We start from the raw sequence: 23,444 nt of genomic DNA on the forward strand, positions 1-23,444 counted from the left end.
AGCCTCCTAACCGGTCTCACTCCCTCCAGTTTCCCTCTATAACCCTCTCCACTCCTGCCAGAGTAACCCTTCAAAAACTTCCTGCCACTGCTCTGGGTCAGGAGAGGAGTGGCCCTCACCTTCCCAAGGCTGATCCCAGCACTGCCAACCCTACCCCCTCCCTTCTACTCTGAGGTCTCGTTCCCTCCATCCAGCAGCGCAGCAAGTGGGTGGGCAATGGAACCAGAAAGACTGGGTTTAAATCCCAGTGCTGCCAGTTACTGCTATAAAAACAAAAACAACAACTAACCTTTAACCTATTATGATTCAGTTTCTTCATCCATCAAATGGGTCTATCAAAACCTAATTAATGGTGCTATTATGAGAATGAAATAAAACCATTTACATAGAGGGCTTAGCTCAGAGCTTGGCACATAACTGGAATGCAATAAAAGAGAGCTATTATTATTATTAACAACAGTCTAACACATCTACCCTTAGAAACCTGTTTCAGGATAACACCCAAGCCTCTCTGGCAGGATGTAGGTTCACAGTGATCTGGATCCTGCTACTCTTTCCATCTGCATCTTGATCTAGGTGTGTTGAATTACTTTCAGTTCTAAAAGGCTGTTCCAAACCTCAGTGCCTTTGCACATGCGTCCACTCTGAGCTATTGATTTCCAAGCCTATTCATTCTTCAACACCCTGCTCAAATGTCATCTCCTGTGTGAAAACTCCCTGACTTCCCGGTTGGTGGTATCTTCCTAGGTTTTCCCATAGCATTCTGACACAGCTCCATTAGCATCTGTCTGTACTCCAGTTTTTTATCTACATGCATGTCTCTGCTTCTTATGTACATGTGCCCCGGGGCAGATATTATATCTACCATCAATGAATGAGAGAACGCTCATCTCAGAAACATACTGTGGACCTGGAGAGGCTATGCTTTTGGCTGAAGGGGATGTCTCAAAGGCGACTGGACAGGCAGTCCTTGAACACCCATGTTTCTCTCCTGTGGGCTGGTGAACAGAGGTAGGAACACACTCTCCATTTTCCCTGCTCTCTGTAGTGAAGCAGCTCTGATTCTTTAGTCACAGACTTGAGTCTGCACACTTACACCCTACTTCCTGCACCGTGTGCTCTGTGGCTCTCCTCCCACATGGCACTGGGAAGAGACACCCTGCAGCCTTTCTGGGCTTCCCCAGGACTACCCAAAGCTCACTGAGAACCCGTGAGGATGCTAGGACACCCTTACCCTTCTGCACAGCTTGGCCCCCAGGGAGTGCCTTTCAGAGGGGCTGGCTCCAGGAACCCAGCCTGGAGGGACCTCCCACAGAACATGTGGGGGACTGACCAATATGGGGCCACTGACTCCCACACACCAGCCAAGGGCAGGCCTTCTGGGGGTGAATCAAATTGTTTCTCAGAAAGTTATCAGGTGTTACTGACAAGTCCCTCTGTACTCCACTTTCAGGTTCAAAAGAAAACAGAAATGAGCATCTTTAACAATGCCCAAGAAACAGCATTCCAGTCACCAACTTAATAACTCATGGGAGCTGGTACTTCTTGTTCAGCCTCCATCCTCACCCCCACGTGGCTGGAGCGCCCTTCCCCATTGACTACATTCGTCTTCAAACAGGTAGAGGAAATGTGAAACTTTGTTAGTAAAATGCTATGTGGAGGAAATCTATTTCCAGTGTTCTCAGCATTGTGGTCCTAGGTTCCTTGATCAGTTTTAAAATGTTGAGTAAAATGTAAAAAGAAAAAAAAACACCTTTTTACTAGTTAGGAAGTGTTACGATTGAATTGGATCCACCCAAAACTCCTGTGTTGAAGTTCTAACCCCCAACGTGATGGCAGTTAGAGACGAGGCCTTTAGGGAGACAATTAAGGTTAAATGAGGTCATGAGGGTGGGGCCCTAATCCAATGGGGTTCGTGTCCATATCAGAGGAAGGGGAGCCATCAGCGGGTCTCCCTCTCAGGTGGGCAGAGGAAAGGCCATGTGAGGACTCAGTGAGAAGAGAGACATGTACGAGCTTGGGAGAGAGTCCTCCCCAGGAACTGAACTTTCTGGCATCTTGGTTGTAAACTTCACACTTTTAGGGCTGTGAGAAAATAACTATCTCTTGTTTAAGCCACTCAGTCTGTAATAATTTGTTGTGGCAGCCCAAGAAGACGAGCATGGTGAGAATACTCGGATCCCAAAGCAATGTGACTGTGTTGGCCCAGACTGTGACTCAGCATGAAGCTGGCTTTGGCCTTGAGGGCATTTTAAAAAATCTGGTAAAATAGAGTTTTGGTCATCAGGGCCTCGTGGAAAAGAGAAAACTAGAAACAAAGGTCAGAGCCCACCCAGGTGGGGGACTCTAACAGGACACTCCTGAATAAAGCTGGGCTACTTCAAGCTGCTCCCTTAGGGAGAGCCTGTCTTCCTTCTTACCAGCCACTACTACCCTCTGGGTGGATCTGGGGGCTGATTGTTTGTTTATCTCAGAGCTTGACACTGAGTGGACAGCAAACCGAAACCTCCCCCGAGAGTCCAGCACAGCAAGTCCACTTTTGCAGGATTTTTCCGCCTTCAGATGACTTGGGTCGTTTGGAATCTTCATACTGAGAACTTATCCTGAAGACGTTTCTGCATGCCACCAGGCACCAGGCAGAAGCGAACGTTAACTCCCTCTGGAAGAAACTACCTTCCACCCAGGTCCCAAGGAACCCCACAGGCAAGTCTAACCACCTAGTCAGAGCTACGAAACGGAGGGAAACACCATTCGATCGGAGGGCACAAGGTGAGAAACCACAAACAACGATGTCAGGCCTGCGAAGGCTTAGATGCTGGGCTTAACAGACACAACCAAATAAACATGCCTGATACATTCAAAGAGCTAGAGAAGGATCTAAACAGGAGTAAGGAGTGAGGCACTATACAACGTAGTCAGGAACATTTGAGAAAGGACCCAACAGAACTTTATAAAAGGAAATACTTGAAATTAAGACAAATCTTCAGTGAACGCATTTGACAGAAGTTAGACACAGCTGAACAGAGAGTGGGTAAATAGAATGAAACACAGAAGGTACGACAGGAGTTAAGAGAGACACGGAGGGCAGAGTGGGAACGATTAATACACCATGCCAGACTTCCAGAAGCAGGAAAGAGAAGAAGGAGAGGCAACAGTTGAAAAAGATAATGATTACAAATTTTCTCAAACTAATGCACAACACAATTCAGAGGTTCAAGAAGCTTAATGAAATCCAGCAGGATAAATACCGAAGCACCAACACAATCGTGAAACTACAGAACACTCCAGATAAGTGTTCTTAGGAGCAGCCAGAATACCGTCATACGAAGGAATGAGAGTAACCTGACAGCAACACTGGAAGCTAGAAGACGATGGAATAATATTTCTGTGTGTGCAGAGCATATAATTATCAACCAAGAATCAGATACCTCGTGAATATCAATGTTCTTTCCAGAAGAAAGGGAAAAACAGATATTTTAAGATAAAACTGAGAAAGTCTGTCATCAAGAGGAAAACAAATTTTAAAGCACGTATTTTAGATAGAAAGTGGTTTTGAAGAACTGATACGTAAGAAGGAACAGTAAACACAGTGGCAGTAAGTATGTCAGTAAATCTAAATGGACTTGACTAAATCTAAATCGGTTTCACTAAACAGTAGCAATCGTGACTCATGAGCAAACATGTTCTAAGACCTCTGATTTCTCAGGAGGGACATAAATCACTATGTACATTAGACTTTATTCAGTGTGCCTATGAGCATTTCAGGGTAACCCTAAAAGAACAGAAATGATCGCATGGTTTTAATGGTCTAAGCTTTCCAGTCACAAGACAGATTGTGAGAACGGGTTTTAAAACCCAGCTACACACAGGACACGCACACAGCACTGGGGAGCAGAATGGCTGAAAGCAAGAGGAAAAGACTCATTAAAATAAAAATGAAAAGACCGCTGATGTAACCACTGGGAAAAACTTCCAGATCGAGACATCACTACAGATAAAGAGAGTCGTTGCTAATTATTTTTGAAAAATTTCAACTCACCAGCAAGATATATAATTCTCAACTTGCATGCTCTAATAACATAGCCCCAAAATACATAAAGCAAAGATCAAGGGAACTTCAAGGAAAAATAGACAGAACCACCGTCAGAGTGGGAGGGTTTAACATGCCTTTCTCTGCAGTTGACTGATCAAGAAGATGAAATCGATGAAGATATGAAAGATTGGAGCTTGATGTAATGGAACATAAAAACTATAAAATACACATTACTTTTTCAAGCACATGTAAAATATTTGTGAAAAATGACCATTTCTGGTCCAAAAAGAAAGTCTCAACAAATTTCAAATGATTTGAATACAGACTATGCTCTCGGACTGCAAGCTTTAGAACCAATAACAAAAAGGCAGCTAGAAAGAAATCCTTTGTTCGAACATAAAAAAATACTTCTAAAGTTGTGGTTAAAAGATGAGAGAATAATGGAAGTTGGATAATATTCAGAATTAAACTATAACAGATAGACTACATATAAAAATCCATGGGAATATAGTCATAATAGTCTCTAGAGGAGCACTTATAGCATTAAATGCTTAAATAAGATTGAAAAATAATAAATTAAGCATAGAAATTAAGATGGCAGAAAAAGTAACATCGTAAGTCCAAATAAAATAGAAAGAAGAAAATAAAGATGAGCATAAACTGACGGAATAGGAAATAAATATATCAAAAGAAGTATTAAGAAGATCAAAATTGGTTCTTAGCAAAGACTAGAAAAATGTAAAACCTATGGACATTTTGCTAAACAAGATACAAAATAAGAAATGAAAAAGGGAATAAAATATATAATAAAAATAGTATGCACAACTTTACACTCAGTAAATTTGAAAACTTAATAAAATGGCCTCAAGAAAAAAGCAGATAATCTAAATCATCCTTTAGTCATAAAAGTATTACATCTATAGTTTAAAATCTTCCAACAAAGAAGAAGCAGACCCACACGGTTTTGCTGAACAGTTCCACAAAACTTTCAAAGTGAGAGGTGTTCCAGCCTTTCAGGTAGAACTCCACAGAACAAACATGAAGGGAGGTGACACTCGCCACATCATTGTATGAGGTTAGCAATATCTTGGCAAAAATATCTGACAAGCGTAATATGAAAAAAAGGCCAATCTCACTAACAAAATAGAAGCAAATGCCTAAGTAAAATACTGGCAAATCCATTTTAGGCGTGTATAAAAACGATAATACTAAATGACCAAGTTGGGTTTATACCAGGAAGGTGAGGTTGGTTTAACATTAGAAAAGTCAACTAATGTATGTAATTCGTCACACTCACAAAATGAAGGAGCAAACCTATGATTGTATCAATATAGAAAGGTGCTTGATAAAACTCAGCATCTATTCACAATTAAAGTTCTTAGCAAACTACAACGAGAAACTAAAAAAGCGCTTCAGCAAACATCATAACGATGAAGGGAAAATGTTCTATTTAACACTGAACTAGGACAAGAGGGTTCGCCATCATCACAGTGGCTTGATGTGATACTCGAGGATTAGGCTAGAACACTGGGGCAAGAGCGAGAATGAGGAGAAGGTATAAGGATTGGAAAGAAAGAAATAAAACCACTGTTTTGGAAGATGATTGTCTTATGTAGAACACTTCAAAAAATTCACAGATAAATTATTACAAGAGAGTCGCTGCACACAAAAACCAAAGAATAAAAAATAACTGCATTTCAAAACACCAGCAAGAGATAGGTAAAAAAATAAAATTCTAAAAGATATGCTTTATAAGAGGAACAACAAATATAAGATATCTAGGAGTAACTATATTAAGAAATGTACAAGATCTGTAATGGAAAAATCCAAAAGCTCATTGAAAGCATTAGAAAAGCCCTAAGTCAGTAGAAAGACACACTATGCTCATGGACTGGAAGACTCAGTGTTCCAGACACAACCATCCTCCAGCTGACCTACAGTTTTGGTATCATTAGAGTAAAGATTCCAGCAGGCCATTCTGTAGATCCTGGCAAGGTACTTGTAAAATTTATGAAAAAACAAAGGGCACATCACACACACACACACACACACACACACACAATAAGTAAATGTGAAAATAACATGTGAAACAGCGTATAGCAATGTAAACACACACACCAGGTACATCGTAGGGACATAACCTTGAGTGAAGTTGATTAAGAATATACACAGCACGATAACATTCATACAGAGTTCACTCGTTGGCCTACTAAGCAATGTATTTTTAAGGATCCCCATTTACATGTGAACTGTAAAGAGAAGACAAATGCTAAGCACACGGTCAAGGCAGCGCTCACCTGAGGGACAGGGGATGGGAAGGAGCTAGTGATGGAATCACATCACTACGGTAACTGACTCAGCAGCTATGTAGGCGTCTATCGTACTGATGTTCTTACACCTTAATGTTTTACAAATACGCTTTTTAACTATTGGATGTTTAATGAAAACAGTTTTAAAGAATTGCCTACCAAGCTACCACAACCAAGCTCTGGATCTGAAACCCTTGCAGACCAACTGTCCCCAACGCAGCGCCACCCAGGGACACCCCCCACGCCGCCCAAGAGCCCTACCTTGGCGGGGTTGAGAGCCGTGATGATCCACACGCAGTGCGCGTTGTTGTCATACTGAATAGGGAAATTGGGGGAAGTGATGAGGCCTGAGGGGCCCCGAAGGTGGGCATCACACATGCGGGCTGCGGAGAGAAGATGAAAGTTTAGTTTAGACAAGGTCCCGTTCCCATCCCCACCTCTCACCCCCAGCCCCGGAGAGACTGAAGTCTGTGTGGTCTCAACCCAGACGTAACCTTCTGCCTTCTTCCCTCATAGTTCTCAGTAGGGTCAAGGGGAAGTAACAGTGTCTGGAGCACTGGGGTAGGGGCAGGCCCCACATGCCCTGCCTGGCCTCCTGCTCTGTGCACAGTGATGAACTTCCATGGTGAAGCTCAGCAACTCCACCGAGAGGGCATGGCCTAGGACTCCTCCCCTCGACCTCAGTCTAGATGGGCACCGGACACCTATGGGCTTGCTAAGCTGCCCACCCCTTGCTCTGCTGACCTGTCTGTGCATCCCCGTTTGCTCTCAGGCCTCCTGAAGTAGACTCTCAGGACGTCCTTGTCAAGGCCACCTCATTAAGTCTTGAACGTCTGTGCCCAAGGCCTCTGCCACGGCCCCCAGCTCAGCCCAGGATCAGGCATCTGAGTGATCTCAACGCCAGTCACGGACTTCCCATCCCCTCCCCACACTCAGCACATGCCCCAAACTGGCTTTTGACAGGAAGCATAAAGATTCAAGGTGAATCAGAAGTGCTCTACTCAAGTAGATATAAAGTGTTATCAATCACAGCTTAATCTAATTAAGCTCTTTAAAATAGCTTCTAAACTAATTAGATTAAGTAGTGATTGATAACAGTTAAGGTGCTACATTGTACCTAGGTGTTTGCCTCCTTTAAAAACATGTTCTTTAGCTCTTGCCACTTCATTCTTCAATGTTAGCGCTCAGCGATTTTATTAAAAAGAGTTCTAAGAGCCTGCTCCGTGGCTGTCTGCATGGCAATTTATCCTAATTGTAGGCAAAGAGCCTAAGAGTAAAGAAATAGCGAGCCAACGCAACGAGCCTAAGTATATAAAATGGAAGTAGTGTCAAGCCTGGTTTCCTCTGACAGGGCGAAGTCTCCTGGAGCTCCTGTCTGCGGGGTGGGGGTAGGGGGTGGGGCCGTGATAAACCCTTCCTGCGAGCAGCTGGGAGGCAGTGTCTGCCGCTCTCGGACATAACTCATCTCGTCTCATTTCAAGCGCTCATTGCTGCACTCACTCATTCCAGCGTTTCCTGAGTGCCTATCACGGGCCAGGCAGAGAGCGGGGAGGGAAAAAAACGTCCAAGACACAGGCCCTCCTCCCTGAAGGGCCAGGAGCAGGTGGAGGAAATAGGTACTAGAATGGAATTGGGCAGAGCCAGTGCCGTCCGTCCGGGGGGTATTGACCAGAAGCCGCTGGGTCAGATTTGCCCCTTCTTCTATTCTAGCTCATCCCCTTCACTGAGGACGTTCCTGGTGGCTCGCCCAGCTGCACCGAAAGGATCTTCCCCCCGCACCCTGAGCTCCAACATCGAGTGAAGCAAGTCTGAACAGAGCCCTAGGGGAGCCCTCTCCTCTGCTCCCCTTCTGTGCCCCCAATTGCTTCTGTGATTCTCCACTGAGAAACACTTTGATTCACAGGTTGTGCTTGATGCAACTGGGCCTGAAGGCAGCGGCCAGGGTGAGGAGAGTGCAGGCGGTGGGGTTTACCAACTTAGCCTTCTGGGTTTTATATGGACTTGCTGCTAGTTTAAGCCGGGATAAGTCAGAAAAGCTCTCTGATTCTGTCGTTCGCCTATAAAAGGGGGCTGTGATATTGCCCCCTGAGGCATGGTGAGGAGGCAGTTACGTGAGGTAACAGGTGCGAAGGCTCACCCTGGGCACGGGGCACTGCCTGCAGCCAGCAAAGGGGAGCTCAGACTGTTGGACTCCAATGCCATGTTCATTCCCTTTCACTAGGCCCCAGATTTCTCTCAAGGCCCAAGGGCGTTTTTCTACTTTCCTGAAGTCTCTTTAAATAGGATTTTTTCTTCCTGTGACCACACTTGAGGCTACGCCATCACTAAACAAGTGAGACTAAGATCATCAAAAGCAAGGCCAGGATCTCAGCCCGCCTCCGCGAGGAGGACCCGTGGATGCGGAACCCCAGCGCTGCAGGGAACCCTTGCAAACCTCCACCAGCATCATTTTATCCCTTGTCTGGAGAGCCAAGCTGTGCTGCTTTAAAAGCCCTCAGCTTTAGGCTCAATTTATCCTGTGCTTATTTCCAAAAACTAGATGGTATTTGCAATCTGTTGAGATATGCTGAAGGTAATTAGAGGGAGTAGGTCAAAAAGGCATTTACCACTTTAAGAGCTTAGAAGAAATTAATTAAAATATTACAATCTGCAGATATTTAGCATGGAGCACCTTGAAACAGGTTCTGAATGGAGCATCAGCTCCTTTTTCCCTCTGCTGCCTCGGTAAGGTCGGGGGTCTGTGGACAGACAGACTTCCTCCTGAACAGCCAGCCCCTGGGAGCCCGCCAACAGATGGACAGTCCACGGCTGCACCCCACATGGGCTGGCAAAACCGTAGATGCTCAGACAAGTTCTGAATACACAAATAAACACATGTTTATGTTTCTCTTTTTGCCTTTTCTCATGAAACTTTCTGCTGGATAGCTGTCAGGAGACTTCCCCGGGACCTCTCATGCTAAAGCTCTGCAGCTACTCCCTCTCCTCCTCTGGACATCACCACCCCATGTAACAGGATCAGTATTCCAGGGACCACAGGGGGACAGCATCTGGACCCACAGCCAGTGCTGGCACTGAAATGACTTGGCACCAACAAGGAAATCGCTTCAGATACAAATGCCTTTGGCCTTCTATCCGCCCCTCCCCCCTTCAATCTGATTCGAACACTGTTCCTCGCTGCCTTCCCGTGCTGCTCCTACTGCTGACCTGCCTTCGCATCCTTGTCTTGGTCTTCTGGAGCCACGCCCCCACCACCAGTTCCAGGGCAAACAAACCTGACTCGCATGTGCAACGTCTTTCACCACCTCCTGCTCCAACTCCCGTGTGGATCGAAGCCTGTCTCCCCTCCCCAGTCCACTGCTTCCTCTGCAGCCCTCTGGAGCAGAGCTTTCTCCCACCCTGCTGTGTGGTGCCCACAGGCATTTGCTGAACCCCTGGAGGAACTCCCCATTGGCCTTCATCTGGGGCTCATCCCACTGGCACCAACATTTTCTCTCCACCCTGTTTGTCCTTCTGTCCCTACCCAACTTAGAGCCCAAGGTCCACCCATGACCATTTTCTTGCAAATCCACCCAAGTTCCTTGCTCGCTTTTCCTTTAATCAGTTGCCTGGAAGATGTCAGCGGTGAATGAACCTCTCCATCTACATTCTCTAGACTTAACCTCATATAGTTAAACTTTTCTGGAGAAAAAAATCACATGAGTGAAAGAGACTGATATCGCTGTACATTCATGATTACTCATCTCAGAAAATATCCTAGATATTGCCCAGCAACCGTTCAGCTCATCCTCCTGCTCTACACAAAGATCCGTCCATGCCTCCTACATGCCCCTCGGAACTCTTGCCCTCCCCTCCTCTCCCTCCCTGTCAGCTGGCAACTTTGCTTCAGTCTCTGTGAATGGAACAGATGACGTCTGGCAGGCACACGCTGTCTCACCCCCAGTTCCACAATCCTGTCTGCTTACATGCTCATCTTCTTCCCTCCAGTTCCTTCGCCTTTTGGAGCCCAGTCTCGCTCCCCAGGAGCTCTGGTGCCCCTGCCCAAAGCCGACCACGTCCTTGGCCGTACCCTGGATTTGCTGTTCTGGACCCCATGGCAGTCCCTCTGTGAGATCTTAAGCTCCATCATCCCATTCTTTCTCCTGCCACCTGTGCACCCAGCAGACGACTGGATCTTGATGTGCTTGCTCTCCTAAATCACAGGCCCCTCCAGTCTCCTGACTCCCTCAGGTCTCCTCCTCCGTCAGTGCTCTGTTGACCCTTTTCTTTCACTCGTCTGCACCTGAGCACCCTCACCAATGGCTCCCTCAGTGCTCTCAGATCTGCCTTTGAATAATTCTACCATCCACCTTCTCTACTCCTAGTCCTGGGTGCCAAGGTGCTGCCCGGAGACCACGGCACCACCACAGGTTCACCGTTTGCCATTGTAATCGAAGCTTCGGCCCAAATTAGTCCTTTCTCTTGTCTTTGTCTGGTTTTCTGGGCAATTCCTTACAAGGAAAACTTCAACCATTTGCCACTCAGTTGAGACACCCAGCTGACCTCTCTGGAGGATCTGACCCCACTGACCCTTCTCTCTTGGTGAAACTAGGATTCATCGGTCACTGCGATGCCTCTTGGCTCTCCTCCTACCTCTCTAACTGACCCTTCTCAGCTTCCTACTTGGCTCTTAACTCCTTAAAAGTAGTTGTTTAGATCTGGGTACAAAGTACACAGGAGTTCTCTGCACACTTCCTGCAAAGTGTCTGTGAGTTTACAATTTTACATCAAAATAAAAGTTATGAGAAAGTGGGGGAGAGCTGTTCTACGCGGTTCCATCGAGTATACTGACTCTGGAGGACATGCGGGAGCAATTTCCGAGAAGGGTATGGTAGAGCCTTTGGAGCCAGGGTTTGAATTCCAGCTCAGCCAGTCAGCTCTGCACCCTTAGGCAGGTTGGCTGGCCACAGCACGCCTGACATAAATGTAAAATATGAATAATGCCACTTTCTTCATAAAGAACTTATGAAAAATGCCGAGTGTGATGCTTTATACAAGTATAAAGCAGCTCAGTAAATGTGAGCTGTATCGTAAGTATCTATACATGTAGGTAAGGGACTAGGGAGCATGGGGTGTGTACTCTAGCACAGTCAGTGAGTCACGTAAGAGGATGACTGCAGAGGAGAGGAGAGGGGAGGGGAGGGGAGGGGAGGGGAGGGGGGGGGAGGGGAGGCAGGTATAAGAGTGGCGGGGAGGGGAGGCGGAGAGGATGAGACAAAACTCTGAACATCAGTGTACAAGGAGCAGACCCAGTGAAGTCTGCCAAGGACGACAGTCACCTGTAATTTGTCCTGGCCTTTAATTTTGCTGGTTTGTGCCATTTTCCACATGTCACTCCCATTTTATGAGGAGGGAGAAGATTCTGAACATTCCAGTAATTTTTCCTGTGCTATAATGGTATGTTAATAGCAAGGTTGGAACTTGAACTTAGGTTTCTGAGTCCTGAGTCTGGTGTTCTAGCCATGAAAAAGGCCTTTATTCTAAACAGATATATGAAGCCCGTAGAGAATGTATCCAGCCAGGTACTATGACAAATAGAGACATTTATTAAAGGGGATACAAGAAACATTGTACATATGACAATGACACCTCAGTCCCCTTCAAAGTAGGCACCTTGGGACATCACACAGTTCTCCCAATTACCATCACCTGTCTCATTGTATTTTCCTGAATCTCATTGAAGGTCTGAAATCTCTTTCCTTTCAAAGGTGATTTTAATCTTGGGAAAAGCCAGAAGTTGCAGGTAGTCAAATCTGGGCTGTAGGTGGGGCTGAGTCATCTGGATGATTTGATGTTTTGCTAAAATACTCTACATGAGACATGATGCATGAGCAGGTGTGTTGTGATGAAGCTGCCAATCACAAGCTGCCCACAGCTATGGCCTTCTGAATCATTCGAATAGCTTTGCTGGGGGAATGTCCAAGCTTCATGCAAAATTTGATGCAGATTTGTTGCTCTACTCACTCAGTCATTTTGAATGTGATGGCTACACAGTGCACATGCTCAGTCAACGCCATCTGCTGCCCCCACTGACTAGAACAGTGAAGTCATCCTTGTTTATGCATGTGCATTCCAGTCCACTCTCCTTGGCTGCCAGGTTACATCGATGTCAAGCGAATCATTCTCATTATATTAATAATGACTGGACTTTTTCTGGACAGACCTCATATAAATATGCATATATGCACATATACATATATATTTATATAGGAAATAGCGGGTTTCTCCACAAAGGAATAAAATCAATGTGCTGTTGATTATCTGTTCTGTGACTCAGTAACTGTAAGTATCTCACCGGGGCTGGTACTCAGTCCCCAATTTGCGGTCACAGGAAACCAGGTTTCCTGGTTGTCACTTTGGTCCTCTTATTCTATCAGTGGTTTATACACAGTGTTCCCTGGAGCCTCAGGGGCTCCTCAGGGGTGGCTCAGGGCTGCAGAGAGGGTGGGGGGGGGCAACCCCAAGCCCCCTGCCCCTATTTCAGGGAGAGACCTTCCACTCGCGTCTCTTTTATGTGTTGGGCTTCTGTGAAAGCTTATTTTAAACTATCAGGCTCCACATACACAGGAAGTCCTACAGGCCCTATATTTCACTGTTCTGCCTCTACATGGGGCTGAATAGAATTCGTAGAACAGTGTTTCAGTTGCCTCGATCCCCTTCGGATGATCAGAATTTTCTGGGAGTCAAATGAGAGGCCGATTTCTTCGAGCGGACGGGAAACAAAAGAAAGGCCCGTGAAAGCCCTGGTTTCGGATCCCAAAATGAGGGCACAGTGCCACAGTGCTGATCCATTCCAATCACTGATTCATTCAGGTCGTCTGGAAGCATTTGTGGAGAGCCTATTATTTGCCAGGCCTCATGTTTTAGTGTAATTAACTGTGTGGAGAAATGAATATTGAAAATCAAATCATAATTTAAATGCATTAGAGGAAAAATAAGACCACTATGTGTGTGGCGATGAATGCTTTTCAGAACGTGATCTTTCGGTCACCTGCTTATTAGGGGAGCTGTCCTGGAATTCAAAGAGTTTTGTCCCTTTTTACTCTTAAAGTGAGGTTCGCTTTAACTCAAAGCAAGGGATTTTAAAAGGAAAGCCTTCAACACTGCCCAAATAAAAGGATCCTTGAATCAAATGTATATGTCTCAGCCCCTGGCCTTCACGGTTGTCCGGGACAGATGGTCCAAGTGCAGACCCAGGAGCCTGTGCCTTCTCTCTTCCTCCCTCCCACTGACCTATGGGAGAGAGAGAGGGAGGGAGAGTGGCAGGAAGGTGAGCCCGTCTGTGCTGAGAAGCCCCTCTTCACTGCATCAGTGCCGGGCTGCTTGGTAGCTGCCTGCACCGGGACTTATTTAAATTTACAATCGCTGAGCAGGGGAGGTTTTGTTTTCCCAACTCACAATGAGGGCCTGTGGTTAAAAAGAGATGAAGGAACCTGCCCAGGGCCAGCAAACGAGGAGGGGACCGAGTTGTGATCTAGATCAAAGCCCGTGTGCCTCCCAAACTGTGCAGCTGCAGTGATGGAGCGCACAGCGAGGGACGGGCTTTGACAAGAACCTGTGGCCGCTAGAGGCTGTGGAGGGTTCCCAGGCCTGGGGGAGCGACATCCCAGCAGTGCTGAGTAGTTCCCACAATGCGTGTGTGCACGAAGGCCTCACAGACACACTGGGATGTTTCTAAACGAGTGCTTTCAGGCCCACTGCCTCATCGAGTCCTTGACGTAAGGTCACAGAGTAATGCTCCGTAATCTGCCTTTTAGCAGGGCAGGAGAGCTTCAGAGAGTTGGGCCCAAGAACAACTAAAAAGTGGTGATGGTTGTATTCGAACCCAGTTCTGCCTGGCTCTGTTTTCCATGATTTTTCCCAGCTTCCTCTAAGGATAAGGCTGAGGATGAAATGAGGATGGATGGGAAAAAGCTTAGCCCAATGCTTATTTAACAGAGTGGCGGGGAATTCAGAGTCCACTGGGTTGAAATCACTGGGGGGCACTTCAATGGGGCACACAGCATGTCTGGAGGAAAAGATGAGCATGGTCCTCAACTGTGAACTTCCTTCTGAAACAGCAGCCCCTCCCCAGCCTGGGCAAGTTCATGTAAGCAGTCACCACTACTGACAGAACCACCTTCCTTCCAGGCATGAAAAGATGGTGGTGAGAGATCAGATCTCACCACTGCCTACAGGTATCATTTTTCTGGCTCCTCAGAAGGAATTTGAAAGTGACAGGTTGGTACAGGGTCCCTTGGTCTTCAGATCTGAGAATTCTATGCCTCTCCGCACAGCTGGTTTGTGGCTTCCTGGCATAGGAGGGGTGTGCTACTCAGCCATTCATTCATTCAATCATCCATTCAAGACACATTGCTGAACACCTACTAAGTGTCAGGCCGTGTTTTGTGAACGAAACAGAAGTCCTTGCCCTCCATAGTTTATAATCTAGCCTGATAATATTTGTTTTCTTGTCTAGCACTTTCCAATGTGTAAAGTGTTACCATATCCACAACTCCATTTGGCCTTCACATTAACACAAGATGGGGTAGGTAGGCACCCTTGTACCTGTACAGGTAAGAAAAATAAGCCCAAGGGGAAGTGGTGATATGCCAAATTGCCCATAGCCAGCTAGTGGCAAAGCTAAGAGTTCTACCCAAGGACTCTTCTTTTGTTTGATTTTTAAAAAATATTAGCTAAGTGGAAACTTTGAAATAAAATAGCTAAAATGAATGGGGATTCAAAGTACATTATTAATTGTGGATCACAGCCACCTCAAAGTAGAGTGAGAATGAATGAATCTAAGGCTCATCTGAAAACTGCTCAGGAACCTCTTCTGGATTACCGATCAGCACACTGAAAAAAGGGAGTGGGTCTCAGCTCTGACCTCGTCCCTTCCTCCGTGTGGTCATGATCGGAGTTCTTTTTCTTGGACCCTTTCTCTGCATGCAGTTCACTGAGATGCATGCACCTGCAGAGAGGCAAACAAGCATCTGATTCTCCTTCTTAAACCAGAAGAATCCAGAGTGTACCTTCCAAATGGGAGCTCAAAAGAGCAACCATTGGCTTTGCTTACAAACCCCGGAGCACGTGCTTACTCTTGCACCGAGACTGAGTCCGGTCATGGGCACACACAGACGAAGAGGAGAGATGCACGCAGAGTGCAGGGGATGGAAAGCTGTCTCGTGGTGCCCTGCGGGGTGGGGCCAGGGGCTTCCCTACCGTGGGAGCACTGCTGTCTGTCCTCACGATGGAATGCACTCAGGTCTGCTACTTTAAGATTATTTGGGGTCGGGGGTTGAGGTCTCGGCCAGCTCAACCTCAGTGCACGTGTTATCTGAGAACATGAGTGGCATGGCCCTTGGGAACAAGATGCCCAGGTACAGAGTTAGAACAGAGGAGCTTTTGAGACCATGGTCCACATACTTCTGCTCAGCAGGGAGCATCTTCAGAGGTGCGGGTCTGTTTGTTGCCGAGTACAGGGAAAGAAAAAAGGGCACTGAGATTCAGGGTTCGGGATGCATATGTATTATAAGAGAGGGATCAAAGGTGAATTATAAGGGTGACTCCCCTTCCTATCTTGGTGTGGGCCTAACACCTGTGCAGTGAGCTAGACACCTGCTCCATCTGTGGCTCCCGTAGACTGAAAGGCCCGTGCAAGGCAGGGCCCATGTTCTCTCCCCCATTTCTGGATCTCCTCACCCTAGTGGAGACCCTGACACAGAGAGGTACTAAATAAGTGTGAGTGAGTAAAGAATGCAGCATCTGAGGCCTGGGGAGCAGCGAGGGTAAGGCCAGCCCGTCTGGATGAGAGCCCCGGTCTCAGGGGCTAGGAGCTGGGCTCTGTTTTCCATGCCCGGCCCAGCTTTCTGGCCAGCACCACCCCCCCTTTCCTGGGGCACCCTCACCTCGGCAGACGGGCCTGTGGTCGCTCCAGGCCGCAAACATGTCGCTCACTTTCATACAGGTGATCCGCTTGGATCCTTGCAGGTCATAGCCCTCGTTGCAGGTGAACTGGACGCTGGATCCTAACCTGGGAGACAAGGTAAGCCTGTGAGCTCAATCCCTGGGCCTTCCAGGCCCACCCCGAGTGCTTCCTGGCTCCACGAAGAAGCATCACACCAACCTTACTTCTCCTCTGGCCCTTAATTGCTACAACTGTATCACTTAAAAATCTCCACTTCTTGACCATTGAATGGTTTGGGGGTTAAGTTAAAAGGTAGGACTATGAGCAAAACAGCTATCTTCTAAGTATCCATGGGAACAGCTGAGAGGGGGTGGATGATACACAAGACTAATAAAAATGGAGAACTACAAGGAGATGCCTTGATAGAAACTTTGCAAAATGTACCATCTTAGGGCCCTAGGGTCTCCCAGGTTATCAGAGACATGAGCTGCCTGCTGGCATGTCACTACTGATGACAGCAGTCCTCTGTACCCTAGGTGCAGGTTTGTGGGGTGACGCTGGCAGTCTACAGCTCTCCCCTTGCCCTTGAGTCATGGCGGTATCCCCAAACTGCAGCAGGAAAGGCCGTCACAGGCACAGCTCTTCTCCAGAAAGTGTCTGTTCCTGCAGCCACGCCATCCTCTGTGCTCCACCTCCAGGAAGGCCAGCCAGCCCGCTCTTCCCCGCCCCCACTGTCCGTCCCACCCTTCTTGCGAGCAGAAAGTTCCCAAACAGATCTTACCTGAAATCCGAGCCTAGTCTTTTGCCCCTTTCGGGGATGCCAGGGTCTGGACACATATTATGCCCTTGGGACACACCAATCTGAGTTACTACAAGGCAAAAAACAGCACATACAGAGATGGATAACCATGGGAAGGCACTGGCCGGGGCAGTGTCTTGGGGGGGTAGGTGGACCCAGAGACGGAATGAGGCCCTGTTCCGGTAGGGTTGCGTGAGGTTGCTGGGGTCCACTGGGCGGGGGTTTCCTGAGTGTGTAAGGTGGGGAGCTGCTGTTGACAAATTCCTTTGTGAGCAAAGTCCAAGTGAAATTCATCAAGAGCATGGAGGTCCAGAGGCAGGCACCCCAAACCAGCAACCACCCTGTTCCCTTGTCCCACACCAGCGGCCAGAGGTGGACGGTCCGCAGCCCCCAGTGACCTCCCCACCCTGAGCTTCGGATCCGGGGGTGGCGACTCTAGATGAGATGAGCTCCCCCCCCCCCCGCCCAACCTCAGCCCCAAATGGAGAAATGACTCAAAGAAAGTTAAATAAAAGGTGGATGTGTGATCAGAAACGGTAGAGAATGTAAGAGAAAGCAGTAGTCTGAAGTTCAAAGCAGGGACTTGAGCTCAAACACAGATATTTCTGCTGAGAAACCTCTCCCCATCAGACACCCCTCAAGCCAGAGTGAGCAGCAACCAGAGCACGCCCGCCCCTGCCACCCAGTGCCTCCGGCCCAGGGCACGAGCAGAGATGGTCCCTGCGGGGGTCCTGGCCAGTGGTGTGATGCTCTCGCACCTGCCAGCACCAGAGTCCTGTTTACAAAAACCACGTACACAGTTGCCTGGACTAAAGGAGATGCTTGATCGGGGGCGGCGGACACACACAGAGTTGGTTTTCTCCTGTTTCCAGTGGGGACAGTGCAAACCCTCTGCCCCACCCCCATCCCTGCCCAGTTCACTGTTCCCGAGATGCTGATATTCATGAGGCTGGGACCCCTTCACACCTCTGGATTCTTGGCCTTGGGGATGACCAGGAGCTGGGGCCAGGCAGACAGCCCCACAGTCCCCATACTGCCCTTGAAACTAGGGATGACAGGAAGTCTGGAACAATGTTCCCTGAGTTGGCCCATTTCTGTCCCACCCCCTCAATGTCCCACAATATGAGCAACATGCTCCATCACGCACTTACTCACTCACCTACTCACCCATTTGAGTACACAAAAGGCATTAATTGAGCACCTGCTGTGTACATGACCCTGTTTTTTACACCATGGGAAATGTCAATGTCAGATGTCGTATATGACCTCTGTCCTCAAGGAGATCCCAGTCGAGTGAAGGCACAGAACACGGACACTAACCCTGAAACCACATGGGGAACTGATGAAAGGTACAGCCATAGGGAGACTAGGAAGGAGGACCCGTCTCCTATTGCTGAGAGAAGCACGGAAGACTGCCTGGAGGAGATGGCATTGGACATGGACCTTCGCAGAGAGTAGGACTGGGGTACAAAGTGATAGAGGAATGGCAGTTCAGGCAGACAGACAGGTCTGGGGAGTGAGGTGCAAACATGGTGGCAGAACTGGGGCTCCCCAGTGCGACTGGAATAGGAAGGAGGGTGACGACCGACATAAACAAGTAAAAGGTGAGATTTCAGAGGTCAGACGTTAAGGAGTTCCAGTCTGATCCTGAAAATGATGGGGGGCCACTGAAGAGTCCCGAGTCGGGGGAAGATCTGGCAGCTCACGGGGTAGCCAGTTCCTGCGCGATGAGTTAGGAAGTTTTGTGACTGCCCAGGTAAAGGACAACAAGAGCCTGGCAGCAGGGACGGTCATAAAGTAGTGAGAACGGACGTGGCCAAGAATCGCCTGGGCTCATGGAAGACTAGTGAGTGGGGACAGGGAGCAGGGGACTTCCCGGCCAAGAGACCTGTGACAAGTTGCATTTTAGACTCACTGAGTCTGAAGCTCATGTCCACAGTTAGAAGCTTGGTGTAGACCCCGTTCAAATCTCCAGGTGCCTCAGGGTGTGGATGGCCAAGAGACCCGGGGGTTTGGACAGACTGCATGCTCAAGCCAGGCACCTCGGATCCTCTGGGCTGTGTGGCAATGAGCACAAAGCTCCTTGGCAGTCTTCCTTTCTCGAATGTTCCACATCAGCAGGTTAAATCCAGTCACTCCCACTGGAATCTTATTCCCTTCTCACCTCCCCTTACTTGCCAAACCTCTACTTCCAAAACTAAACGACATTCCCATTCTCACCAGTCCAGGACCCTCCAGGCTGGGGTAATAAGATGCAAGTGCCATCTGCAAAAGCAGAGCAACCTCCTGCCTCCTGGAGCCTCCCTATTTTGCAAGCACCAGGAAGGAGGTAACTAAGGCCTCCAGGATCCCCAAGGGGGTGAGAAGGGGAGAGAAGGCTCTGTTCTAAGAAGATGATAAGGTCAGTCCTGACCTGTACCTGTGGTTCATCTGGTGGGCAGCCAACCTCACATGGTCCATCTCTTCTGAGGACTTCTCGGCTGAGCTCCCACCTTCTTTAGGCCCTGCCTACTCAACCCTGTGCACCAGCCACACCCATCCCAAAGTCCTTGCCGACCACCACGTGGGAACCACATGGCCCTCTGGTAGCACGTTAACAATGGACACCAGTGTCCTGCCTCCTTTTCTTGCCATCTGATTGAGTACTGATACCACCCAGTAAGCAGACAGAGTGGAAGGCTAACAGATGAAGATGTTCCTGGACCAGAATGAAGAGAACACGGCATAGCCCACCTACCGAAGCATGGCTCCTGACCTGCAGAGCAAACCAGCTGCCTCCCCTTCAATCAGTCAGCCCGAGCTAAGGCCCAGACCCCACCCAGAGGTTATGAGCCCAGCAGTGAGCCGCTCACACCCAAATGGTGCCCTGTCTTGCTGGAAGGACCGAGCAGATGATAGTAGCCACGTGGCACTGACAGGCTGCTCAGACAACAAGAAAACTTAAGTTGCAGGGAGCAGCTAACGGCCTGAATTATGGAGGTACAAGGCTTTTCCCCTCTCTCTCTTTAATTCCAACCTCCCCTCCCTCATCAAAACAAGCTGCTTATGTTTGCAGCATTGATTTGCTATTGGCTGCAGAGGGAAGAAAGAGAAGGGAAGGTGAACCTCACCCCCACCCTAGAAGGACCCTTATGGTGAGGAAGAAGCTGAAACATGCTCGGAAAGGCAATGCCTTCTACCCGAAGTGGAGGGAGGCGGAAACACGTGGGTGGTCAGAACCTATCAGTGGCGGGGGCTCCATGGTACCCATGGGCTATCTGATGAGCATATGAGTGGGGTTCAGGGTACGTGAGTGTGGGACTCCCGTCCTCTGAAGTTCAGGACATCTGTCCACAAGGAACTGGGCAGAACACAAGGGCTAGACACCTGCGGACATCTGGTCACCTGCCTCAGAGGTGGCTTGCATCACACACTCATCCTTCTCCAAGAAAATCTCAGAACAAAGAGTAGGACCTTGTTATAGAGATACATCTTTTTCAAAGAATTTTTGCATTGTTTCATTAGAATAAGGCTTATTCATCTTTCTAAGAAAGTTCTGGGCAGCTCTGAGTAGCTAATGAAAACCACGGGCCCTCCAGCACACAGGATGTGCCCACAGCACCACGTGTAACTTTTAGCCAGTTCATGGGCCTCCTGAAGTCGTAGGCCAGGAAGGCCCCTCTTAGACTCAACAGTATCCTTGGGGGGAAGAGGGGGTACAGTCTTATATCCCCATTTTACAGATGTGGAAACTGAGATATCAGTGCCTGGGGTGACGCAGTTTACCTGAAGACACCCTGGGATAAAAAACTTGCCCTCCCAAATTGGGGCTGTTTCCCTAATGTTTGCCTGTGGCCGGCCCCAGGGCCAGCTCTGAAGTGAGACCGTGCCTGCCTCCGTTCCTCTGGTCTGCTGTGGCTACAGAAAGGGCGGGCCTGAGAGGGCCAGGCCCATGGTTCAGTTCCAGCCTTCTCTGCAGGCTCCTGGCCTAACCTTCAGCTCTCCTTGCTCCTGCTTCTTCTCCTGGCCCCTGGTCAAGCACAGACGTGGGGCCTCCTGGCTGCCCTCTGCCATCCAGCCCCCGCCCCTCCCCCCCTCCCCGCAGGGTGCAATGACTGGAGGACTTGAAAGACCGGAGACAATCCCACACTCAGGCTCAGTTCTGTTGGGGTTTCAGGACCGAACTGCCTCTCCCCCAGCCCCGCTCCCACCACACACAGCACAGGGCTCTGGAACCACCGGTGGGGGCTCTGTCTCTCTTGGGAAATGATCCCAGCACCTCAAGAGAAGTGAGCACGTGGAGGTGAGATGAAAGGAGAGGGTCAGGAGGGAGGAGAGACACAGAGAAAGAGGGGGAAGCAGAGAAGGGGAGGAAGCAGGAGGGAGGGGAACGTGGAGGGAGAGACTGAACCATGGGAGACGCGGAGGGCAAAGGAAGGAAAGGGAGGGAATAGTAACCCGAAGGCCAGTCATTTGGAACCGAGGACGGTGCCCCACACTCACCTCCAGAGTGAAAACAGAGAGATTCTTGGAAACAAATCTCCTCTGCTTTCAAGACCAGCTTTCCAGGGTGGTCCAGAACCTTCCGCAGCCCCTTCCTGTGCCCCAGCCCAGAAGCCCCACAGCACAGGTTCCAACCAGCTGTTTCTGTGACATTCCAGCCCGCTCCCCTAAGCCCTGGCTGTCCCCCTCTATGTCTGTCAGACACCAATAGCAGGAATATGTTCCATAAACACAACCATCCCCGTGCCCACGCAGAGAGCCCAGCACTGCCCCACTGGCTCGAGAGGCAGGACCCACACCCTCTAGTCCATGTTCGCCCAGCCAGGTCCAGGGACCCTGGTGCGGGTCACTCGGTGGTGCCCTCTCTCCCCTTCCCAGTCTCGCTTGGGGGGCTGGAATCGGGCCCTGCAGCCTCTGAGATCCCAGTGGAGGTTGCCGACTCCCAGAGGAGGAGCCAGAACAAGGACTGTCTTAGCAGGTGGAAGTGATTCAAAAGGAAAAATAAAGAGAGAAATGGAGCAGTAATGACTCCCTGGACTGTAGTTAGAATGGGAAGTGAGGGGAAAAAGGAGAAAGGAGGGAAATGGGAGGAAGGGGAGTTGGCGAAGGCCAAGGACAGACCCTTGGGCTGCTCACTGGCCACTAGGTCAGTGCGTCCTGCTCAGAGCCCGGGATAGAGGGGGGCAGGATTGATGGGAACTCATTCCAGCATCATCTGGCTCCCCACTATGGTCATAGCGCCGGCAGGTGTGACCTTAAGCAAGAGGCCTGGCGGGCGGGCCAGCAGGCGGACACTTACACACAGATGTCTTCTGGTTGTTATCTTTGCTGGGCATCAGCTTCACACCTCGAGACTTCAACTCAATCTGCTTCTTGACTAGAAAGGAAGTAAGAGGGAAAAAGTTTCAAGCTATTGTCTGTGACTACAGGTAGAGTCCCTTTAGATTGCTCCCTGTCTTGGCTTGGGACATTCCATGGTGGGCGAACACCAGCAGCCCCTCTGGGAGAGGATATACCAAGGGTGGCATTCAAGTGCAGCAGTCCCTCAGACATTCAGAAAGAGGCTGATCCTCTTGGGGAGGCAGACAGGTGATCTCCCGTCCACATGCGAGGCCCTGGCTTTCTGGTCACCTGCAGATTCAGTCCGCAGCCCTGAGCAGGTGTGTGAGATTGGGTTCTGGCCCCAAACTGTCGCCATTCCCGAACCCACACCCTCTGCAAGGTGACTATACTCCTTCCCATTAAAGAGGTGGAATCTATTTCCTCACCCTTGACTTTGGGTTTGGGCATTGGAATCTCGGAGGGCTTGCACATGTCCCAGTGCTTTAAAAGTGCTTGTCAGAGTAGACTTGCCCCCTCGCATCTCTGCCGTTGTTGGGAGAAGACACAGCTGGTCCCAGGGAGATTAGGAACCTGTGGAGCTAATCAGCGCAGCCAACACCAGCTGACCTATTGTGAGCAGGAGAAGCTGAGTCCTGGAGGCCTTTGGGGGATGGTGTCTGGCTCAGTGGGGGCCTGATGGACTGAACTGGGTTTTGATTCAATCACTGTGTGTAGTCTATAGCTCTTTAGGACTTTGTCAAATAACACAGCAAGGGCACCAGAGCCAGAACTCCATAATTCTGAAGGCCATTCCTCTGAATCCATTAACCTTCTTGTGTCTGACTATACCCCAGTTCCCCAGAACACTCCGCTGGGCTACTCCAAGGGCTTCATCCTGTCTCTGGTTATTTGGTTTGGGGAATCTCTCCAGTCCCAGACCCCTGTGGCATCTCACAGCTGGCCCCTGCAGGGTGACTCAGCCCCCCTCACACTGGTACCCAGGTGCGGTAGCAACACCTGTGACCAGGCACTTCCCGTGTGCCAGGCCCTGGGCTGAGTGCCTTCCAAGTTCTTTAT

General features: G+C 49.0%; 1 protein-coding gene across 2 annotated transcripts in view; it reads right to left on the reverse strand.

Annotated features, from left to right (window-relative positions):
- Positions 1–23,444, reverse strand: part of CSMD2 (CUB and Sushi multiple domains 2) — a 550,409-nt gene that overhangs the window by 250,304 nt on the left and 276,661 nt on the right. For both annotated transcript variants that reach the window (XM_045858971.1, XM_045858969.1), the window contains exons 7-10: positions 22,345–22,422; positions 17,046–17,133; positions 16,266–16,390; positions 6,604–6,725 (exon numbers count right to left, since the gene is read on the reverse strand). In XM_045858971.1, coding sequence (XP_045714927.1) covers positions 6,604–6,725; positions 16,266–16,390; positions 17,046–17,133; positions 22,345–22,422 — 413 coding nt within the window. The remainder of the gene's footprint in view (positions 1–6,603; positions 6,726–16,265; positions 16,391–17,045; positions 17,134–22,344; positions 22,423–23,444) is intronic.

The sequence above is a fragment of the Phyllostomus hastatus genome, unplaced genomic scaffold, assembly GCF_019186645.2.
Source record: "Phyllostomus hastatus isolate PE091 unplaced genomic scaffold, TTU_PhHast_1.1 phas_scaffold_182, whole genome shotgun sequence".
In the NCBI taxonomy this organism is placed as follows: Eukaryota; Metazoa; Chordata; class Mammalia; order Chiroptera; family Phyllostomidae; genus Phyllostomus; species Phyllostomus hastatus.